General features: G+C 49.6%; 1 protein-coding gene across 1 annotated transcript in view; it reads left to right on the forward strand.

The window, feature by feature from the left end:
• The window catches only part of ESR2 (estrogen receptor 2), a 607028-nt gene that overhangs the window by 331029 nt on the left and 252707 nt on the right, over positions 1–23292 (forward strand). Inside the window, exon 3 of the mRNA XM_069638222.1 lies at positions 10700–10875. Coding sequence (XP_069494323.1) covers positions 10700–10875 — 176 coding nt within the window. The remainder of the gene's footprint in view (positions 1–10699; positions 10876–23292) is intronic.

Consider the following 23292-nt stretch of genomic DNA (forward strand, 5'->3'; position numbering starts at 1 on the left):
CCCAACCCTGGGAATACTTTGGTCGATCTGGAAAGAAGGTCCCACAACTGCACACCTCACTTCATGGCCCTCCCCGATGTCTTCGCTCTGGGGCCACCCGCCCAAACTCGGTAGCAGGGGATTCCGGAATGCCCAGTCCCGGTCGGATGGGGGGCTGGAATGGGTGGGGCAACTGTTCAAGGAGGTCGAGTTCCTCGAATACGAGGAGCTGCGAGATGCGCTTGGGCGGGGGTCTCTTTCAGTCTTTGAATACTTGCGCCTGAAGGGCATCCTCTGTGACCAGACTTGGGGCCTGAATCTGCGGAGACAGTTGACCCCCTTTGAAAAATTACTAGACACGGCCAGAACAAGGAAGGGGGTAGTATCCAAAATGTACCAGATATTGAACACTGTTAACTTGGAAGGGAGGAGAGGGTTTCGGGGGTTCTGGAATGACTTGGCGGGAGAGGCTCTCTCGGAGGACGCATGGTCCAGGGTATTTAAAATAGCTTTCCATGGGAACCTGTTTACGTCGGACATGGAGCACAACTTTAAGATCTTACAGGGATGGCATAGAGACCCACTGAAGTTATCCAAGATGTTCTCGGGGGTGTCCCCCAGATGCCCAAGAGGATGTGGCCAAGTGGGGACGAGGGGCCACATGTGGTGGTTCTGCCCTAAGGTACAGGGGTTCTGGGAGAAGGTACGGGGATGGATGGCGGAGGTCACCGAGGAATTACCCCCTCTCAATCCACTGACGATGTTGTTGGGCCTCCCACCGGAGGAGGCGGAAATATACAGGTACCCAAGAATGTGGGAGACCATGTTGCGAGCAGGAAGAGTGGCCCTAGCGCAAAGGTGGAAGAGCCCGGAGACCCCCTCTAAGGAAGACTGGCTAAAAAATCTTAAGAACATGTTCCTCATGGACAAACTGACGGCCATGTTAAACAATGAATTGAGCACCTTCCAGGCAAATTGGTATGGGGTTTACCAGGCATGGGGGTGGGATGCTCACTGACATTATGTGGACAACATGGGGCGTGAGGGCGATGGAGCCCAGAGAGTACCACTCAAGGACATTGGTGTAACCCACGGCCCGGGAGACAGCGGATCCGTCTAAGCCAGCATTTATGGGAACACATAGCACAGCTCCAAGGCATCGAACTACGAGTACTGAGGACGACTCCTGCGATTGGTTTTTTGATGGGGCACTGATCTGGGGGGAGGGGCGGAGTTGGGGAGGGAGGGGAAGGAGACCATGGGGGTTTGATGAGGATGTTAAATGTGATATTCATATTGCTCCCGGTGTTGTTATTGTTTCTTTTTCTGAAAAATTACCAATAAAACCAAAGTTTTTTAAAAAAAAGAGCTGCAATCACTAGAGGGCAGCCTCAATTTCGTAGCCCGGTTAATCCCACAAGGGAAGGATTTTTCTAGGAGTCTAGAGTTCAAAACCAAATCCTGCACCAAACCCCATCTACACATCCGGCTAGGCAAAGAAGTGAAAGAGACCTAGGAGTCTGGGAGACCTTCCTCAAACATTTTAACGGGAGCATCCTATGGCGCACGACAATGAATACATGGGCCAAAAGGGTCCTTTGCACAGACGCAGCCGGGAGCAAGGGTTTTGGAGCCATCCTAGGCACGGAATGGGTGGCCAGGCACTGGCCAAAAACATGGCAAACAGCAGAATAGACAAAAAACATCACACTTTTAGAAATATTTCCCATCTGGCTAACAATACGCATCTGGGGCAGGCAGCTAGCTAACACGGAACTCTTGATTGGGTGTGACAACATGACAGTGGTGGGCATCATAAACAGAAGAACCAGCAAATGCCATATAGTGCTAAAAGTCCTAAGAGCCATTACCACGGTCACGCTACAAGAGAAAGCCAAGCACTTCACTGGAACAGATAATAACATTGCAGATGCTTTATCTCGCTGTCAGTGGACAAGATTCCGGGAGCTTGCACCACACGCCCAAGAAACGATGACGTTAATACCAGCAGACTGCTGGGAAATAATTGAAAATGAAATGAAATTACATCAACGCCGCTGCCAGAGTGCCAAGGCCGGATGTACAACATAAAACAGGCACCTCAAACACGGGTGCCAACAACACTCTGCCCATAGAGATCAGGAACCCTGGCACGGGGTTCCTCACAGAGATGGCAGAGAAAGCGCTGTCAAACACTACCAACAGGCACAGTACAGTAAGTGCTTACAAAATGTCTTTAAACAACAGGTTTAAACCACGGTGAATTATTAACAGTAAAAGAGATAGATTTTTTTTTTAAATGGGCACATGATCAAGGTTAAAAGAGGGTTTGGGCGAAAAGACACCTACTGGCAATTTCCTACTACTCCAAACTCTGGGCGGACACAGACCCCAACTAAAACGTACTTATCACTTAGCCATGAAGGGTTGGGGAAAAATAGAGGGACCTCAGGTAGACACCCGCCGCCCGTTTGATTTTGACAAATTAATAATAATTACAAGCCAGTTCGAATGCATATGCCACCATCCATATGAGGGCCTGTTATTCAAAACAGCATTTTTCTTGGCATACTTTGGGGCTTTCCGTATTGGAGAGCTCATCACCTCCACCACCAAAGCCAACAATGGTTTAGGCATCATGGAAACCAGGATTAGACAGGACAGTGTCACCATAGACATGCAACAGTCCAAAACGGGGGCCAAAAGAACCATAAGCATTTGCTGCATCGATGATGCAACAAACTTCCCAGTATGCATCACCAACCTATATTATGCACAAAGGCCCAATGTAGGGGGGATATTCCTAATTCAGAGATGCCTCGGCACTAAGCCGCTATCAATTCAAAGGGGTGCTTTCCAAAGCCATCAGCAAAGCAGGTTGGGACCCCAAAGAATTTGGCACCCACTCCTTCAGAATCGGGGCCGCAACATCAGCATGGCAAGGGGGATTCGGTCCTCAACAAGTAAAAAATATAGGGGGATGGAAGTCAGGCTGTTACAAAAGATACATCAGACCAGAACTAATATAGTTCCCACCCCCCCTTTTTTCTCCCACCAGAACCCCCAGCCAGGTGGACTCCCCCCTCCGATCAGCGTGGATAGTCGGACACTCGTTCGTTTTCAGGACAGGGCGCTGGGCAGAAGAAACCAAGGAGGGCCTGCCTTTAAAGAATACCATTGCACCCTGGTGGGGTTACAGAGGCCTCCTCTGGGCAGACATACACGACAAGCTAGCTGACCTGGTCGCATACAAGGAGCCGCCAGAATTCTTGATAATACACCTAGGTGGCAACGACCTGGTGTCCACAGGAAGACGAAGCTTACTCAAGGAAATGTGCGCCTCACTAGCAGGCATCTCCCACAATTGGAGAGATACCGAAATCTATTTTTCAGCCATCCTGCCCAGAAGAAAATGGCAGGGGGCCATCTGCTACAAATCTGTAGACATTTCCAGAAGAAAACTCAACAGAGGGATAGAAAAGTTCTGCATAGCCAGGGGCATAAGGTTCATAAAACACCCGGCAATTACATTAGGAGATCCAGATCTATTTCTCAAGGACAGCACACACCAATCAGGATCAGGCATGGAACATTTCTTTCGAGAAATCTCCTCCACCTTAGCCACCAGGGGCTGCAGATAATCACTTTTGGGGGAACACAGACAGCCGAAAACCTGCCTGTGTGTTGCGGCACGGGCCAGAGGGGGCTACCTCTGGACCCGGTGCCCAAAGGTATGATATCATATGGATATGTGATTATTGTTATTGTTTCCATAACCATATTTGTAACAATAAAATCCTACAGCCTTTTATTGCCAACACTTGCAAACTGTGTAGTCCAACTCATGTAATGCAGGGTGGGTGGGTCGGATATGGAACTTGCATGCATATGGGTCCAGCAGTTATGGTATGCCCCCCACCCTCAATAAAGTCTCGGCCATCCATGGCAGCCTTCAAGAAGTCTATCAAAACTCCTCTCCTTAACTCAGCAGACGAACTGCCCTCTCCCGTCCCTGCCTTCCCACTGTTGGACCCACTTGAACTGTTTAGACCGGCTCATCATTTGTACTAAGATTCATGCGCTCTAAGACCCACGGGCGTGCCGCGCGTTATGCAAATAAAAAATAAAATAAATAAATAAGGTAGAGCTTATGTGTGGTTTGAGCTCTGCCCTCTCATCTTTGCTTTTTTATAAATGAGATGAAGACATTGTTGGCCCTCTGAAAGGCTTTGCCATACATTAATTTCACATTTTGTGAAAAGAGGGGGTTGTGATATGTGTGTTTAGGCCTGCACACTTGTTATCAAAACATGCCGGCTGATATTCAGAACTTGATGAATTCTGCATTCTTGGACACCACATTTGGTGGTGGTAGAGGTGGGGAGGGGTGGGAGGGGGTGTAAGAGGAGGTTGACTAGGCAGCGGCTCCGAAGGGGGCTGTAGTTCCTGGAGGTAGCCCCTGTGGCTGTTGACATTCTTGAGGAATTCCGTTCTTTATGAGCCCTTTGAGAATGCCTCTCATTTGAGGCGACTTCATCAAATTTAGAAACCCCTCAAAAAATCTGTCACTTTTTTGTGAAGAATGAGGAGCCCCTGATGACAGCATCCACGTTGATGTGACTTGAACCCAAGGACTTTGCCTGGGCTGCTGCATCCATGCCTCAAAGTACCTTAGAGAACTAGATGAAGTTGAGTATGAGCCGCACCAGGAAAGTCACTACTTGACCAATCTCCCCATGCCACTGGTTCACTTGCTTTGTTTGGGGTCTTGAGCCCTCAGTAGCTCTCTCTGATGGAGAAGAGCCCACAGAAGATGGCGCTCTGTCAGAAGAGGGCGTGTGCACAGGAGCAATTTCCTGCCTTGCCACCATTTTGTATACCTCAAATTGCTGTGGTAAATGTTGAGTACAAGGAGTGCAGTGCACGGCGGGACACTCTTAAGAGCAGGTCTTACTGGTAGATGTACCGGTTCTCTTTTGAACGTCTGAGTGATCTCCGGTAGGATTGGAGCCCCCAGCGAAGTGCTGGAATTCCTGCATAGCGGTGCCCCCTCAGGCCAAGGCCCGGTCACAGAGGCCGCCATCCCCTTGGACAAATGTCCAGTAATATTTATTTATTTAATTTATTACATTTGATTACACACCCAAACCCTTAGGTGTCACAGCGTAGGTTACATACAACATAGGCATCTTAAGCCGTTACAGTTATCATGGCAGTCTTAAGCAATTACATATATCTCAGGTATCTTGAGCAAATTACAGTTGTCATAGGAATCATATACAGTTACAAGTCTCTTGGGTATCTTGAGCACATTACATCACGCTTAGGTATCTCAGGCAATGACAGGAGGGGACAGGTGGGTACCCTCAAGTAACACGGGGAGTATGCAGAAGTGGCGGTATTCAGACAGGGGAGATGCTTTGGGTTGCAGTTACGCTGTTAATATTAGTTGAATAACCAGGTTTTTAGTTGTTTCTTGAACTTTGGGAAGGAGGGTTTGTTGCTGAGGTGTGTGGGGAGCGAGTTCCATATGCGGGGCGCTGCTATGGGGAAGCTGGCGTTACCTGCTCTGGATGTTGTGTGGCATGGGATGTGGAGGTGTGTGTTGGCGCTGGATCTGAGTGTTCTGGCCAAGGTTTTACGAGAGTTGCTGTGACTAAGATAGATAGGGCCTTGTCAGAGATACATTTGTGGGTGATGCTGAGAGTCATGTTGTGGATTCTTGCTTGTATTGGAAGCCAGTAAGCAAGCATCTCTTCTGTGATGAGAGATGTGCTCTCTTCTGTTGATGCCCATGGCGGCTCTGAGGGCTTTGTTTTGGCGGAGTTGTAATTTGTTTAAGTTCTTTTTTGAGGTGCCTAAAAGTAGAACGTTGCAATAGTCTATCTTAGTTAGGATAAGGGCTCTGGCAAACGTCAGGCAATTTTTGGCAGTGAGGAGGGGCCTACTTAGTGTGATGAGTTTAGCAGTGTATGCCGTAGAGGAGGCAAGGGCACTAATATGGTTATTCATGATGAGACTAGAGTCAAGGTAAACTCCTAGGGTTTTGACTTTGTGGGAGATGGGGACAGGGGTAACATCTATGACTATAGAAGTGAAGTCAGGGTGGAGTTTGATGAGTTTGGCTGGAAGCCGACTATTATGATCTCAGTTTTTTTTTCTCCATTAAGGCAGAGACTATTGTTGGCCATCCGGCTTTGGATGAGGGGGTAGATGGTATTGATGCAGGCAGTATCCTGTTCACGGGTGCCTGTAATGGGTATAAGAATTTGGGTGTCATCAGCAAAATATATATAAATGACTCCCATAGTATCTAGTGCAGCAAAGAGTAATTTTGTGTGGGCGTTGTAAAGCGTGGGGGGGGGGCAGGATCTTTGTGGTACTTCCAGCAGGACAGGGATGGTATCAGCTGCTTCATCCCCTAAGGTGACTCTAGAGGTGCGGTCAGAGATGAAGGCTTTTATCCATTTTTTAGCTTTTTTTAGAAACATGAACGTTAGTGGTTAGGGTTTGCATAATTTCTCATGGTCGACTAAATCAAAAGCCGCTGAAAGGTCTAAAAGGAGTAAGGTGCAGAGTTTACCATAGTCCCTGATAGCATCCATGTGATTTTTTAAATCTAGAAGGCTGGTCTCAGTACTGTGTCTAGGCCAGAAACCTGACTGTCTATCTCCTAGTAAATGCTTTTGTTCTAGGTGGGTTTGTACTTGTGTATATGCTATTTTGTCAATAATGTTGAGGAGAAATGGCACTGTTGTTATGGCCCTGTAGTTCGTGGGGATTGCTGGGTCTAGGGAAGGCTTTTTAAGTAAAGGGGTGACCCCATGCTACTTCAATGGAGGTTGGTATTTTACTAGAATTGAATGACTTTTTTGCGAGGATATTTTGCTTTGGAGGGTATTTACTTTAGAGGACAGAGCATCCTGAATGGTGGTGCACCAGGCGTTGCTAGGAATATTGGGGCCGGTGGGTAGGATGGGAGATTCTAATTCTCTAATAATAGTGAGTAATTCTTTAGTGTTGGATGCCGTGCTAGAGATGCGTTGGTTAAATGAATCTGCTTGTGGGCAAGTAGACTAAGTTAATAGGCTATGGAGAGTTGTTGAAGTTTGATTTGAAGTTCAGGGAAATGACTCTTCTGCATAGGTGCTCCGTGGCTCTTTTCTCCCTTCTGAGTTCTATGAGTTCATCGTTGAACCAAGGTGAGCTGCGTTTGGGCTTAGGCACTTTGGTTTTGAGAGGGGCTACTTTGTCTATAGCAGTTTTTAGGCATTGGTGGTAGTGGCCCGAAATGCTCTCTATGTTGGTACTATCTAACGGTTTGGCGTATAGCAGGTCGTTCAGTAACAGGTTTAGGTTCTCAGTTGTGAGTTTGCAAGAGTTTCTGATCTGAATGGGTGCTGGGCTACGTGTTTTAGCTATTGGGTCAGTGTCAAGGTTTATATTAAATTTAAATAGGCAGTGGTCTGTCCATAGTACCTTAAAGATGTCAGCTAAGGTTACTGCAGTATTCAAAGTGAGTAGCCAGTCAAGGGTTCTGCCTTTGGAATGGGTCGGGGCATTCACGATTTGAGTGAATTGCATCTCGAGGAATGCATTGTTGCAGGCTGTAGCTTTGCTGTCCCTGGGGTCGTTAAATCCTAGATTGTGGTCTCGTAGGAGGATAAACTTAGTTTTGGGTTTGATAAGGGGGGTGATTAGGAGAGGTAGGTCTATATCTGGTTTATTGGTGGCACTCAGTGATCTGTATACTATTACGAAGTTGATAATGACCTTCGGGCTGATGGCTAGCTTAAGAGCGAGGAGTTTGTAGCCAGAAAGTGAATCCATTTTGCATTCCCTAAATTGTATTGAGGGTTTGTAGATAATGGCCACACCCCCACCTATGGTGTCTAAACGATTGGCTCTGAGGAGGGTGTACTCAGACGAGACAGCTAGTGTGATCTGAGGGCCTGATGCTGTGTGTAATCAGGTTTCGGTGAGCACTAGGAAGTCATGTTTGGATTCTATAATGCTGTCGTGAATGTCAATAGAATGTGCACCAAGGGACCGGACATTTAGTAGAGCTCCTAGTAGATGCTGACTAGTGTTGCCCGAAATTGTAGTCAGGGATAAATTGGTTTGAGCGGGGATTGGTGTAGGATTGGAGCGTTTTTGTAGGGTCTCATTGGAGGTGGTAGGCCACTGAGAACTGATGTCTGGGTTCTCCTGCGTTGCATAGGGTTTAGGTATTCTCGTGGAGTTAGGATAGGGGGGTATGCTGGTTTTTGTTGTGGGGGTGTTGGTGATTTCTTTTAGGTGCTGTGATGGGTCTTGTTTGGGCTGTGTGGTGAGCCGTTCTGGCAGAGAGGTGTGAGTGGCGTGATCTGCCTAGTAGTAGCTGGGTATGGGTTTGGGGGTGTAGTGTGGAAGGGAAGGCAGGGGTATTGGGAAGGAATGGTGTGGGGCAGGGCAGCGGGTGGTGTCTGGGGCAGAATAGCCGGCCCAGACCTGTCTTATGGGTGATAAATGCACCTTTAGAGCAAGATGTATTATTGATGGGCATGACTGTTGGGTGACCGGGAGTAAGATTGCAGGGTCTGGTGATGTTGGAGCTGGCGGTCATCGTTTGGTGAAGTAGGGCACTACGTGGTAGAAGGAGGTAACTGAGGATAGCGAGAATGATATATCTTGAGGTTGGGACTCTGGGGGAGCCTGGGCCTATCACTCGGTGGCTCCTTGGTCTGGGGCGTGTTCTTGCCTCAGGGCGGGCTCTTTGGTGAGGGACATGGGTGCTATGCTGGCACGATGTTAGCGCAGAGTGTGTGACTACTCGTTGCAGTGATGTGCTGGAGAGGGTGATGATAGTTAGGGTGGGTGCGAGATGTGCTAGGTATGCGGCACCGAAAAACGGTGAGTCAGTGTGCAAGAGTGCTAAGCGGTGCGGTACTGGTTAAGTTGCAGATGGTAGTACAATAGCATTCAAGGACATTCATTCATCAGATTTGGCAGTTGGTACATATGAAAAGTGTAACGATGTATAGATTTGGGTTTTGCATCGTAAGGGCTAGTACCAAGCCGTCAGGTTTGCTAGCGGCATTTCCCTAACCAGCTTAGGCAATTACAAGGTAGTATTAGGCGTAGAGCTTTTACACCCTCCGTACCAGGCCCAGTAGGATCCACTGAACCCTCGGTGCGAGCTCCAGTAGCTGCTTGAGCCTCAGCCCTACAACCAGTAGGAGGGTCTTTCCGACCCCTCCCAGTCAGAGAACTCCTATGAAAGGAGTCCCCATTCTGGGGTACCTCTGAAAATAAAGGCTCACCTTGTCACGAGATTATGGATGTGCTAATTTCTTCAGGTGGTGCAGTGGTGATTTCAAAAAGATTTCTCTCCACCTCGCGAGCCTGTTCTTGAGCGATCTTGGTGTCAACGTGTCGCGCGCTGCACACGAGTCCCACTGGTGGTCTGGGCCCAAACACTATAAATAGAGTGAATGAGGGTACGAGACAGGGAAAGGAGTGCCGCGCGACGCACACCTACCGAAACCAGAGGTACCCGACATGCACCAGGGGACGGGCGCCGAAGGCCCTGGCAAATAGAAGTAATAATTAAGAAAAAATTACACAGAGATCGCATGAAAAAGGTAGTGCACAGCAAGAAAATACACTGATGCGGCGCAGGTGTCCATTCCCGTCTTGCGGAAAAAGGGACTGAGGTGTAGCACATAGGTAGTTGCTCCAGATAGGCAGTGGAAGGCTTTCAAATGTTGAGCGCAATTTCCCCTGTGCCAGCCTGGCCTTGAAAACATTGGAGAGCCATTTCTTTGCAGCTTCAGTGTTGGCTCCACATCTGTTCACCTTCCGTGCATTCAAATCTGTAATGATGTGGTTTTTAGTAGAATGAACAGTGCAGTGCGCCATGCCTCCTGCACGCAGCCGCTCCTCTGGGCACTGATTGCTAAGGAGACAGAGGAATGACTATTGCATTGTTGCAGCTTGACACAGTGTCTATCTGTGGGAGGGGAGAGCTGCAAGCTTGGCAACAGTGCAGCATTTTCCACACTCTGTCGGTACTGATCCCAGGTAAAGTAGCAGCTGAATACAAGATCGATGTGGAGGGGGAACTGCAGCTGTGTGGGAACATGAGCACCAGCAGGGCACAGGCAGGGTAATGCATGCTTGGGGCTCCAAGCTACAAGCAAGAAACACCTCCCTTTGCAGCTTGATTCTGTGCAGTCATGTCACCGGAGCAGCGGCGCAGTGTCCTCCGTGCTGAGTTTGCCCAGATTCATGTTAGCTGTGGTCTGAGCGCAGGTGCGCATCAAAGACACCGCTCCCACTTGGAAGTTGCAGCTGTGCAGGGGTGCATCCACAAAGATGTTGCTCTTGTAGCACTCAGGAGTGTGATGTAATTAGTAACTATTGGGAGCGCAGTGAGCATTGTACACGGTGAGCCGCTCTCATGCATTGCAGCGCGGTGATTCCGCCGGCTGCTACCACAATCTGTGGGTTACCGTGAATTGACGGGATATACCAGTTCATATAGCCTGCAGATTGACCAATGGGGTTGAAGGAAACAATGCAAAGGTGTTCTGATCATAGACATACTGTAAACTTCGTTAACCATGGTTCTGAAACCTGCTGTCAAAGGTTATGTACTGCTCACAACAGATATGCTTGAAATGCTCCCTTTCTCCTGGTGATGTTTTTTCTGACCGTTTTGTCTGTATTTTATTAATAGGGAACTATTGAAAAGAAAAACGAATGGCAGTGATTGCCCGAGTCACATTCCAAACAACCCGGGTTCAAAGAGAGACACCCATTTCTGCGCTGTGTGCAGCGATTACGCCTCGGGGTATCACTACGGTGTGTGGTCCTGCGAAGGGTGCAAGGCCTTCTTCAAAAGAAGCATCCAAGGTAAGCACAGCTGAGCACAAGGGTAAGCACAGCTGAGTGGGAAGTAGTTCTCACTGGGCTGCATGGCCTTCGCAAGGGTAATCACAGCTGAGCGGGAAGTAGTCCTCACTGGGCTGCATGGCCTTCACAAGGGTAAGCACAACTGAGCGGGAAGTAGTCCTCACTGGGCTGCATGGCCTTCACAAGGGTAAGCACAGCTGAGCGGGAAGTAGTCCTCACTGGGCTGCATGGCCTTCACAAGGGTAAGCACAGCTGAGCGGGAAGTAGTCCTCACTGGGCTGCATGGCCTTCACAAGGGTAAGCACAGCTGAGCGGGAGTAGTCCTCACTGGGCTGCATGGCCTTCACAAGGGTAAGCACAGCTGAGCGGGATGTGGTCCTCACTGGGATGCATGGCCTTCACAAGGGTAAGCACAGCTGAGCGGGAAGTAGTCCTCACTGGGCTGCATGGCCTTCGCAAGGGTAAGCACAGCTGAGCGGGAAGTAGTCCTCACTGGGCTGCAAGGCCTTCGCAAGGGTAAGCACAGCTGAGCGGGAAGTAGTCCTCACTGGGATGCATGGCCTTCGCAAGGGTGAGCACAGCTGAGCGGGAAGTAGTCCTCACTGGGCTGCATGGCCTTCACAAGGGTAATCACAGCTGAGCGGGAAGTAGTCCTCACTGGGCTGCATGGCCTTCGCAAGGGTGAGCACAGCTGAGCGGGAAGTAGTCCTCACTGGGATGCATGGCCTTCGCAAGGGTGAGCACAGCTGAGCGGGAAGTAGTCCTCACTGGGCTGCATGGCCTTCACAAGGGTAATCACAGCTGAGCGGGAAGTAGTCCTCACTGGGATGCATGGCTTTCGCAAGGGTAAGCACAGCTGAGCGGGAAGTAGTCCTCACTGGGCTGCATGGCCTTCGCAAGGGTAAGCACAGCTGAGCGGGAAGTAGTCCTCACTGGGCTGCATGGCCTTCGCAAGGGTAAGCAAAGCTGAGCGGGAAGTAGTCCTCACTGGGATGCATGGCCTTCGCAAGGGTAATCACAGCTGAGCGGGAAGTAGTCCTCACTGGGCTGCATGGCCTTCACAAGGGTAAGCACAGCTGAGCGGGATGTGGTCCTCACTGGGATGCATGGCCTTCACAAGGGTAAGCACAGCTGAGCGGGAAGTAGTCCTCACTGGGATGCATGGCCTTCACAAGGGTAAGCACAGCTGAGCGGGATGTGGTCCTCACTGGAATGCATGGCCTTCACAAGGGTAAGCACAGCTGAGCGGGAAGTAGTCCTCACTGGGATGCATGGCCTTCACAAGGGTAAGCACAGCTGAGCGGGAAGTAGTCCTTACTGGGCTGCATGTCCTTCACAAGGGTAAGCACAGCTGAGCGGGAAGTAGCCCTCACTGGGCTGCATGGCCTTCACAAGGGTAAGCACAGCTGAGCGGGATGTGGTCCTCACTGGGATGCATGGCCTTCACAAGGGTAAGCACAGCTGAGCGGGATGTGGTCCTCACTGGGATGCATGGCCTTCACAAGGGTAAGCACAGCTGAGCGGGAAGTAGTCCTCACTGGGCTGCATGGCCTTCACAAGGGTAAGCACAACTGAGCGGGAAGTACTCCTCATTGGTCTGCATGGCCTTCACAACACAGCTGAGCAGGAAGTAGTCCTCACTGGGCTGCATGGCCTTCACAAGGGTAAGTAGTCCTCACTGGGCTGCATGGCCTTCACAAGGGTAAGCACAGCTGAGCGGGAAGTAGTCCTTACTGGGCTGCATGGCCTTCACAAGGGTAAGCACAGCTGAGCGGGAAGTAGTCCTTACTGGGTTGCATGGCCTTTACAAGGGTGCATTCATAGTTTGCTGTATGTGGGTATTTAGCGTGTGCTCGATAGGGGTCTCTGACTTGCAATCACTTTTCTATGTATGCCTTAAATGCAGAAGAGCCATGGTAGCCTGGAAAACGTGAGAGCGTAAGCACCTGAAGATGCTTAACCTAAAACACAGAGGTTTGAACATAGTTATAGGTCGTTGATTCTACCTGTTGTGGGTTTGGGTGGTGGGGGGTCCTGCTGCGACAGGAAGTCAGTAATTTAGGCTGATGTGCCTGGGTTCAGAAACAAGTAGTCGGTCTCATTGTACCGACTACTCTCTTGAATTGAATTAATTGCTGCATAGTTATAGGTTGTGTGACACACTATGGTCGCCTTTGAGCCGAGGACTAGCAAGCCAACTGCATAGAAAAGCCAGAAGACAACTCTCCAGTACCACCTCCTAACAACAGGTGTCAGCAACACTGTTCTGGACCTGTGATGGTTGAGGAATTAGGACATCAACAAGAGAAATGTTATGTGTCTAAACTCAATAGGTTGACACCCATTAGCTACAATGAGCAGCACGAAGATAACAGGGGACATGCCACCATTTAGAGATGGGTAGTGTATTTTGTATTTGCCACATTGTAGATAAGCCAGGAAGTCACAGAGCAGCCCGGGACATACTGAGGAAACACTGGAGACGGTACCAGTTTAGCCATGAGAACATGGTTTGTAGTGTCACATTGTAGCCAAGCCACAAAGTCACGGAGAAGCCCGGGGCATACGGAAGAAAAACTGGAGATGGCACCAGTTTAGCCACGAGAACATGGTTTGTAGTGTCACATTGTAGCCAAGCCACAAAGTCACGGAGAAGCCCGGGGCATACGGAAGAAACACTGGAGACGGCACCAGTTTAGCCACGAGAACATGGTTTGTAGTGTCACATTGCAAATCATCCAGTAAACCGTAGCAGCTGGATTGGAATCACTCCAAGGTCCTGAAGCTATGCAGAGCCTGTAAAACACATTTTTAGGGTCTGTGCAAGGAAAACAGCAAATCCTGCCCTGCTTTCCAATTGTGTGTTTTTAAATATTTCACTTCGATGCATTTCTAAGAAGAACATCAGTAATTTTAGGAAATGGCTGTGGCCCACTTTAAGACCGCCTGTGCCTAACTCTGAGAACATATGATATGCAGCAGTTACAAGGGAATGAGGTTTGTCTTCCATCATCTAGACATGTGGACTGTTTTCAGGGAACATGATTGCGATTATTCCCCTTGCAGCGGGTTTAGGGTCCTTTCGATAATGCCACCGTTTCAGACCTGCAGCGCATGCACACAATTCCTGCACCCAACAGAGCTTCACATGCAAAGGCTCTCTCTGACTGACTCGTGCCTGTTCCCAGTCCTTTCACTCTGCCCCTCCTGATGAAGAGGTCTCTAGGGCTAAAGCGTGGCTCCATCTCTGCAGAACATTTCCAGTTAGTCCAATAAAGGGCATCTAAACCTGCATGTTCTGTGAAGTTGAGCTTGAGGGACAGAAGTGCGGGAGTGTCTGAGGGGCGCTGTCGCGGGCAGGACTCTCCATACGTTTCAGTGGCATCTTGGGGGCAGGTGTAAGAGTGGGGAGGAGGGTTCATGGAACGCAGAAGCTGCCAGGTCATCTTTTTTTACAATACTGGCAGAAATGCTAGTACTAGTGTTTTTCCTGATTTCAGCTGCTAGGTGGATCCAGTGCTTAGAGCAAAGTACCGCAAAACAGCAGCTGCTGCATCAGCTTCCGAGGAATTTGGGACAGCAAATTCAGTTTTGGGGCACCCTGCTAGGGGTGTGCTTCCTAATGCTAGAGGCCAGCTTTTGTGGGCTTTTGTTAGCCAAGCTCTTGAGAGTAATGTTCATGGATTTTTAGATGCTTTGATACTTGCGACTGAGACATTTTTCCACATTAATCTAAGTTCCCGCACTGACCCTTGGATAGCAATGTCTGCAGAGCTATGTATGGTGCATATTAAGACCACTATCCCGTTTCACAGCCTTAGCTCCATTCTAACACAGCAGGGGGATGAAGCTAAGCCTCTCACAGCCTTAGCTCCATTCTAACACAGCAGGGGGCTGAAGCTAAGCCTCCCACAGCCTTAGCTCCATTCTAACACAGCAGGGGGCTGAAGCTAAACCTCCCACAGCCTTAGCTCCATTCTAACACAGCAGGGGGCTGAAGCTAAGCCTCCCACAGCCTTAGCTCCATTCTAACACAGCAGGGGGCTGAAGCTAAACCTCCCACAGCCTTAGCTCCATTCTAACACAGCAGGGGGCTGAAGCTAAGCCTCTCATAGCCTTGGCTCCATTCTAACACAGCAGGGGGCTTAAGCTAAGCCTCCCACAGCCTGAGCTCCATTCTAACACAGCAGGGGGCTGAAGCTAAGCCTCCCACAGCCTGAGCTCCATTCTAACACAGCAGGGGGCTGAAGCTAAGCCTCCCACAGCCTTAGCTCCATTCTAACACAGCAGGGGGCTGAAGCTAAGCCTCTCACAGCCTTAGCTCCATTCTAACGTAGCAGGAGGCTGAAGCTAAGCCTCTCACAGCCTTGGCTCCATTCTAACACAGCAGGGGGCTGAAGCTAAGCCTCCCACAGCCTTCGCTCCATTCTAACACAGCAGGGGGCTGAAGCTAAGCCTCCCACAGCCTTCGCTCCATTCTAACACAGCAGGGGGCTGAAGCTAAGCCTCCCACAGCCTTAGCTCCATTCTAACACAGCAGGGGGCTGAAGCTAAGCCTCCCACAGCCTGAGCTCCATTCTAACACAGCAGGGGGCTGAAGCTAAGCCTCCCACAGCCTTCGCTCCGTTCTAACACAGCAGGGGGCTGAAGCTAAGCCTCCCACAGCCTTAGCTCCGTTCTAACACAGCAGGGGGCTGAAGCTAAGCCTCCCACAGCCTTAGCTCCGTTCTAACACAGCAGGGGGCTGAAGCTAAGCCTCCCACAGCCTGGGCTCCGTTCTAACACAGCAGGGGGCTGAAGCTAAGCCTCCCACAGCCTTCGCTCCGTTCTAACACAGCAGGGGGCTGAAGCTAAGCCTCCCACAGCCTTCGCTCCGTTCTAACACAGCAGGGGGCTGAAGCTAAGCCTCCCACAGCCTTAGCTCCGTTCTAACACAGCAGGGGGCTGAAGCTAAGCCTCCCACAGCCTGAGCTCCATTCTAACACAGCAGGGGGCTGAAGCTAAGCCTCCCACAGCCTTCGCTCCATTCTAACACAGCAGGGGGCTGAAGCTAAGCCTCCCACAGCCTTAGCTCCATTCTAACACAGCAGGGGGCTGAAGCTAAGCCTCCCACAGCTTTAGCTCCATTCTAACACAGCAGGGGGCTGAAGCTAAGCCTCCAACAGCCTTAGCTCCATTCTAACACAGCAGGGGGCTGAAGCTAAGCCTCCAACAGCCTTCGCTCCATTCTAACACAGCAGGGGGCTGAAGCTAAGCCTCCCACAGCCTTCGCTCCATTCTAACACAGCAGGGGGCTGAAGCTAAGCCTCCCACAGCCTTAGCTCCATTCTAACACAGCAGGGGGCTGAAGCTAAGCCTCCCACAGCCTGAGCTCCATTCTAACACAGCAGGGGGCTGAAGCTAAGCCTCCCACAGCCTTCGCTCCATTCTAACACAGCAGGGGGCTGAAGCTAAGCCTCCCACAGCCTTAGCTCCATTCTAACACAGCAGGGGGCTGAAGCTAAGCCTCCCACAGCTTTAGCTCCATTCTAACACAGCAGGGGGCTGAAGCTAAGCCTCCCACAGCCTTAGCTCCATTCTAACACAGCAGGGGGCTGAAGCTAAGCCTCCCACAGCCTTAGCTCCATTCTAACACAGCAGGGGGCTGAAGCTAAGCCTCCCACAGCCTTAGCTCCATTCTAACACAGCAGGGGGATGAAGCTAAGCCTCTCACAGCCTGAGCTCCATTCTAACACAGCAGGGGCTGAAGCTAAGCCTCTCACAGCCTGAGCTCCATTCTAACACAGCAGGGGGCTGAAGCTAAGCCTCCCACAGCGTTGGCTCCATTATAACACAGCAGGGGGCTGAAGCTAAGCCTCCCACAGCCTTAGCTCCATTCTAACACAGCAGGGGGCTGAAGCTAAGCCTCCCACAGCCTTAGCTCCATTCTAACACAGCAGGGGGATGAAGCTAAGCCTCCCACAGCCTTGGCTCCATTCTAACACAGCAGGGGGCTGAAGCTAAGCCTCCCACAGCCTTGGCTCCATTCTAACACAGCAGGGGGCTGAAGCTAAGCCTCCCACAGCCTTAGCTCCATTCTAACGCTGCAAGAGGCTGAAGCTAAGCCTCCCACAGCCTCTTATAGCCTCCCAGAGCCTTAGCTCCATTCTAACACAGCAGGAGGCTGAAGCTAAGCCTCCCACAGCCTGAGCTCCATTCTAACGTAGCAGGAGGCTGAAGCTGAGCCTCTCATAGCCTTAGCTCCATTCTAATGCCACAGGAGGCTGAAGCTAAGCCTCTCATAGCCTTAGCTCCATCCTAACGCTGCAGGGGGATGAAGCTAAGCCTCTCACAGCCTTAGCTCCATTCTAACACAGCAGGGGGCTGAAGCTAAGCCTCTCACAGCCCTAGCTCCATTATTACATAGCAGGGGGCTGAAGCTAAGCCTCCCACAGCCTTAGCTCCATTCTAACACAGCAGGGGGATGAAGCTAAGCCTCCCACAGCCTTAGCTCCATTCTAACACAGCAGGGGGCTGAAGCTAAGCCTCCCACAGCCTTGGCTCCATTCTAACACAGCAGGGGGCTGAAGCTAAGCCTCCCACAGCCTTGGCTCCATTCTAACACAGCAGGGGACTGAAGCTAAGCCTCCCACAGCCTTGGCTCCATTCTAACACAGCAGGGGGCTGAAGCTAAGCCTCCCACAGCCTGAGCTCCATTCTAACGTAGCAGGAGGCTGAAGCTGAGCCTCTCATAGCCTTAGCTCCATTCTAATGCCACAGGAGGCTGAAGCTAAGCCTCTCATAACCTTAGCTCCATCCTAACGCTGCAGGAGGCTGAAGCTAAGCCTCTCATAGCCTTAGCTCCATTCTAATGCCACAGGAGGCTGAAGCTAAGCCTCTCATAGCCTTAGCTCCATTCTAACGCCGCAGGAAGCTGAAGCTAAGCCTCTCATAGCCTTAGCTCCATTCTAACACCTCAGGAGGCTGAAGCTAAGCCTCTCATAGCCATAGCTCCATTCTAATGCTGCAGGAGGCTGAAGCTAAGCCTCTCATAGCCTTAGCTCCATCCTAATGCTGCAGGAGGCTGAAGCTAAGCCTCTCATAGCCTTAGCTCCATTCTAATGCTGCAGGAGGCTGAAGCTAAGCCTCTCATAGCCCTAGCTCCATTCTAAAGCCACAAGAGGCTGAAGCTAAGCCTCTCATAGCCTTAGCTCCATCCTAACGCTCCAAGAGTTTGAAGTTGAGCCTCTCATAGCCTTAGCTCTATTCTAACGCTGCAGGAGCCTGAAGCTAAGCCTCTCATGACCTTTGCTCCATTCTAACGCTACAGGAGGCTGAAGCTAAGCCTCTCATGGCCTTTGCTCCATTCTAACCCCACAGGGGGCTGAAGCTAAGCCTCTCACAGCCTTATCTCCATTCTAATGCTGCAGGAGGCTGAAGCTAAGCCTCTCACAGCCTCTTATAGCCTCTCATAGCCTTAGCTCCATTCTAACGCAGCAGGGGGCTGAAGCTAAGCCTCTCGGAGCCTTAGCTCCATTATAACGCAGCAGGGGGCTGAAGCTAAGCCTCTCACAGCCTCTTATAGCCTCTCATAGCCTTAGCTCCATTCTAACGCTGCAGGAGGCTGAAGCTAAGCCTCTCGTAGCCTTAGCTCCATTCTAACACCACAGGGGGCTGAAGCTAAGCCTCCCACAGCCGTAGCTCCATTCTAACACAGCAGGGGGCTGAAGCTAAGCCTCTCACAGCCTCTTATAGCCTCTCATAGCCTTAGCTCCATTCTAACGCAGCAGGAGGCTTACACTAAGCCTCTCGTAGCCTTAGCTCCATTCTAACGCAGCAGGAGGCTTACACTAAGCCTCTCGTAGCCTTAGCTCCATTATAACGCAGCAGGAGGCTGAAGCTAAGCCTCTCACAGCCTTAGCTCCATTCAAATGCCGCAGGAGGCTGAAGCTCAGCCTCTCATACCCTTAGCTCCATCCAAATGCCGCAGGAGGCTGACGCTCAGCCTCTCATAGCCTTAGCTCCATCCTAACGCTGCAGGAGGCTGAAGCTAAGCCTCTCATAGCCTTAGCTCCATTCTAATGCCACAGGAGGCTGAAGCTAAGCCTCTCATAGCCTTAGCTCCATTCTAACGCCGCAGGAAGCTGAAGCTAAGCCTCTCATAGCCTTAGCTCCATTCTAATGCCACAGGAGGCTGAAGCTAAGCCTCTCATAGCCTTAGCTCCATTCTAATGCTGCAGGAGGCTGAAGCTAAGCCTCTCATAGCCTTAGCTCCATTCTAACACCTTAGGATGCTGAAGCTAAGCATCTCATAGCCATAGCTCCATTCTAATGCTGCAGGAGGCTGAAGCTAAGCCTCTCATAGCCTTAGCTCCATCCTAATGCTGCAGGAGGCTGAAGCTAAGCCTCTCATAGCCTTAGCTCCATTCTAATGCTGCAGGAGGCTGAAGCTAAGCCTCTCATAGCCCTAGCTCCATTCCAAAGCCACAAGAGGCTGAAGCTAAGCCTCTCAAAGCCTTAGCTCCATCCTAATGCTGCAGGAGACTGAAGCTAAGCCTCTTATAGCCATAGCTCCATCCTAACGCTGCAGGAGGCTGAAGTGAAACCTCTCATAGCCTCTCATAGCCTTAGCTCCATTCCAAAGCCACAAGAGGCTGAAGCTAAGCCTCTCATAGCCTTAGCTCCATCCTAACGCTGCAAGAGTTTGAAGTTGAGCCTCTCATAGCCTTAGCTCTATTCTAACGCTGCAGGAGGCTGAAGCTAAGCCTCTCATGGCCTTTGCTCCATTCTAACGCTACAGGAGGCTGAAGCTAAGCCTCTCATGGCCTTTGCTCCATTCTAACCCCACAGGGGGCTGAAGCTAAGCCTCTCACAGCCTTAGCTCCATTCTAATGCTGCAGTAGGCTGAAGCTAAGCCTCTCACAGCCTTAGCTCCATTCTAACGCTGCAGTAGGCTGAAGCTAAGCCTCTCATAGCCTCTCGCAGCCTTAGCTAAATTCTGATGCTGTAGGAGGCTGAAACTAACCCTCTCATAGCCTTAGCTCCATCCTAACACAGCACTGGGCTGAAGCTAAGCCTCTCATAACCTGAGCTCCCTTCTAACACAGCAGGAGACTGAAGATAAGCCTCTTGTACTCCGAGACCCCCAGCCAGCCCATAGAGCCGAGGTTTGCTCAGAAGTACTTTAAGACGAGGTAGCTGCACCCTGGAGATGGATGGGGTGCAGATTCATTACTCCGACACCAATCAATAAGGACAACTCAATGGATTGGCAAAGGGAGACTGTTTAATGAGAAGTACAGAAAACGGAAGTAATGGATATCAGCAGTGATGCGATCGTCCTTCTCGCTTCAAAACTCCAACAAACTTCATACAAGTTGTAACATTTATACTCAAAACTCGTCATCATTGACGTGTAACACTCAAAAGTTAATATGCATCTCTATTGGTTAGGAAAAGGTAAGTTTGATATAGGTACTATATCTGTATATGGTAACGGAGTGAGGGGATTGGGTAAAACACTGTCAGGTGGGCACCTAAGCCCTTCCTTCAAAAATGACTACTGTAGACGTCACTAAAAGTATGACATCTCATTGGTTCTACTAACTATAGGGCCCTAGATTACTTGGTCCATTGTGATTGGGTTGGCACCAACCCCATGCATACTTTTCCACTTTGCTTAGCAGCACATAGAATGGTCAGCAAGTTGTGAGGTGCCCCTTAGTTACCCGGCCTTCCTCCAATTATGGTTACCATCAATCATCACTTTAGTAGCCATGTGTCAATTAGTTCACTGTGGTTGGCCTTGAACCTTCATCTTCTGTCTGGAAAAGTACTGATATCTCTGCCTAGTCCAGTGCCAAGCATAGGTGTGAAACCCTGGTTCTCCTTGCTCGGCTGGTCACGTGATTCAGACACCGTGAATTTGCTTCTTTCCTCTCAATTTGTGTATTTGATTTTTTTTTGACCCGCCACCTGCCTTCGCCTTCTTATCTCAACCTTTCAGAGGCAGGATATTCTGTTCTTAGTTTCAATTAGATGTAGCTACTGTTCGTAACTTCTATTAGTATGATCTTGGCTTTCCTGGCATGAGTTGCGTTTGCCGAGTTTCGATTCAGCTGTCTCTTCACGTTTTGCTAAATATGAACCTTTCTCGTTTTAGTAACCTTGGTTGATTCTGTTTCTTGTGAAAAGTAGAAATATACTTATAATACTGTGGTTTGTTTGAGGTACATTATGTATAATGGTGCTTGCCGCACTCTTCTTCTACTAAGCATAGCAAGCTGCACTGTTTTCTTAGCTTTTTTTTGCGGTTCCAAGCATAATTACAGGAGTAAACTTGGTCAATGTATTCATCTTGCTTACAGCTTTAAACTTCATTGCATTTTGACATCGTCCTTTTATTTTGGGTCCACGATATCCTTATTCCTGGCGTTTCGTCTCTTTGTCATTCTTGGGTCGTCATTTCTTCTATCTGCGAGTCTGGCTTGGTTCTTGTGACGTCACCATTCGTCTTCCATTAAGACCTTTTTGGTTTCTTCCGGGACTGTACTTAGGCGATCTTCATTTGGTTTCATTTGTTGGTAGGGTTTTCTTAATGAATCCCTTACTGTCCATGGTTCCCTTGGTACTGGTATGTCAAGAGGTGCTGTTCTTTTAATAGGTACTGGGCAGAGTCCTACTGCGGCTCTCTGCTGGTTTATTTGCTCATCATAAGTCACATATCTCGGTGTGAACGTTCCTGGTACTTCAAAATGGATGATTGGAGTGCAGGCTTTATTTGGGACCTCCTCTACACTCCCCCCTCTGGGCGATTCATCGACCACTTTCACTTCCGTCATTGGATTCATTTTACTCTGGTCTTCTGTATTCACCTTCACTTCATCACCTGGGTTCATTCCTTCTTCATCTTCTGGATTCGTACATAATGGTCTGAAGAAGTGTCTTTTTGGAGTCCATATTTTTATTACTCCTTTCAGGCTTCCTGCTGTCCTTACATGTTCATCTTTATTCCATGTCATCAATTGACATTGGGCCTCATTACAAGGTTGGAGGTAGCCATGGAGCTAATAGCTCCATGGCTGCCTCCAAAACCCTTCCGACTCCGCCCTGGTGAATGGAGCAATTACCGGTCCATTCCGAGGTCGGAGGGACCGGTAATTCCCCATTCACCAGGGCGATTCCCCATTCCCATTTGAGCCCCCATAGGGCTCAATGGGAATGGGGAAGGCGCTAATAATGGTACGGCAAATTGCGGTACCGTTATTAGCTCTAGAGTCCCTTTGCGGGTCCCATCCTTAACGCCAGCAAAAACCAGGCGTTAAGGATGGACCCGCAAAGGGAACTCGTAGTAGGGAGGTAAGGGATTACCGGCACTGGTGCCCTTACCGGTGCCAGTAATCCCTTACCTCCCACCTCGTAATGAGACCCATTGTCCATTTGGGCTGCCGTAAACCCATCTTCCCACATAGTTTCAATGTTTCCTGGGGTAGAGAAACTTTGTTCCTTCTGGTGCATGAATGCTAGATTTCACAAAGTCTCTTATTCCTTCATCAGTCAGGTCTTTAGGCTTCCATCCTGGCTTGATATCAATCATGATCTTCATCCCTACGGCTTTCTTCGCAGTCTTCTGGCATTGAGAGGTTATTATCTTGATAACACAATCGCCTAGCAATATCATCACTAGCAGGGCTCCCAAAAACTTTAATGCATCTGCCATCCATTGTGGGACCCATGAGAACAGTGATCCAAACCAACTGTCATCAACTTCGTCCGTCTCATCAATCATCTGGTTCTGCAGTTTTGTCAGCATACCTATGGCTTCTGTTAGGGTTCCATTTTCCTCATCTTGAGAATGTATAAATGTGTAACATGATTCCCCGATTTTTTGCACAAACTCCTCCATTCATGGCTGTGATCATGTCAAGTACATATCTATTCTGGAGAGTCATCAATCGGATGGCTCTTAATTCTTCTTTGATTGTGTTGAATCCCTTTATTGTCGTGTTGATGCTTTGCAGCAACTCCCATCTGGTTATCTGCAACCATTTAGTAGTTGCTCCAACCTGAATTCTTGGCATCAGAATTGTCGTGAACACTGATGAGGTCAGGCTAAACAGTCTGTTTTCATATGGGATAGCATGAAAGGCTTCTTCAGATTTGGCAGAGAAGTAATTTTCTCTGTTCAGTCGAGTCATCAGTTCCACAGATCTCTTCCTCCTCAGGTGAGCATCTGCTTTCGGGAAACTGTCGATATTCAGGTCGCCTTTCGGGATCACCAATGCTGGAACATGGACATTCACTATGGTGCATATACCTCCCCAGTTTCTCGGCAGTCTGATGTGTGCTTTGGATCCACATGCCCAATAGTGATTCATAATTACTGCAGTTCCGTGCATCATTCCTGGGGCATCAAAGATTCGTCCACAGTTCTGATTC

Source organism: Ambystoma mexicanum, chromosome 14, assembly GCF_040938575.1.
Source record: "Ambystoma mexicanum isolate Mex_15411 chromosome 14, UKY_AmexF1_1, whole genome shotgun sequence".
Lineage (NCBI taxonomy): Eukaryota > Metazoa > Chordata > Amphibia > Caudata > Ambystomatidae > Ambystoma > Ambystoma mexicanum.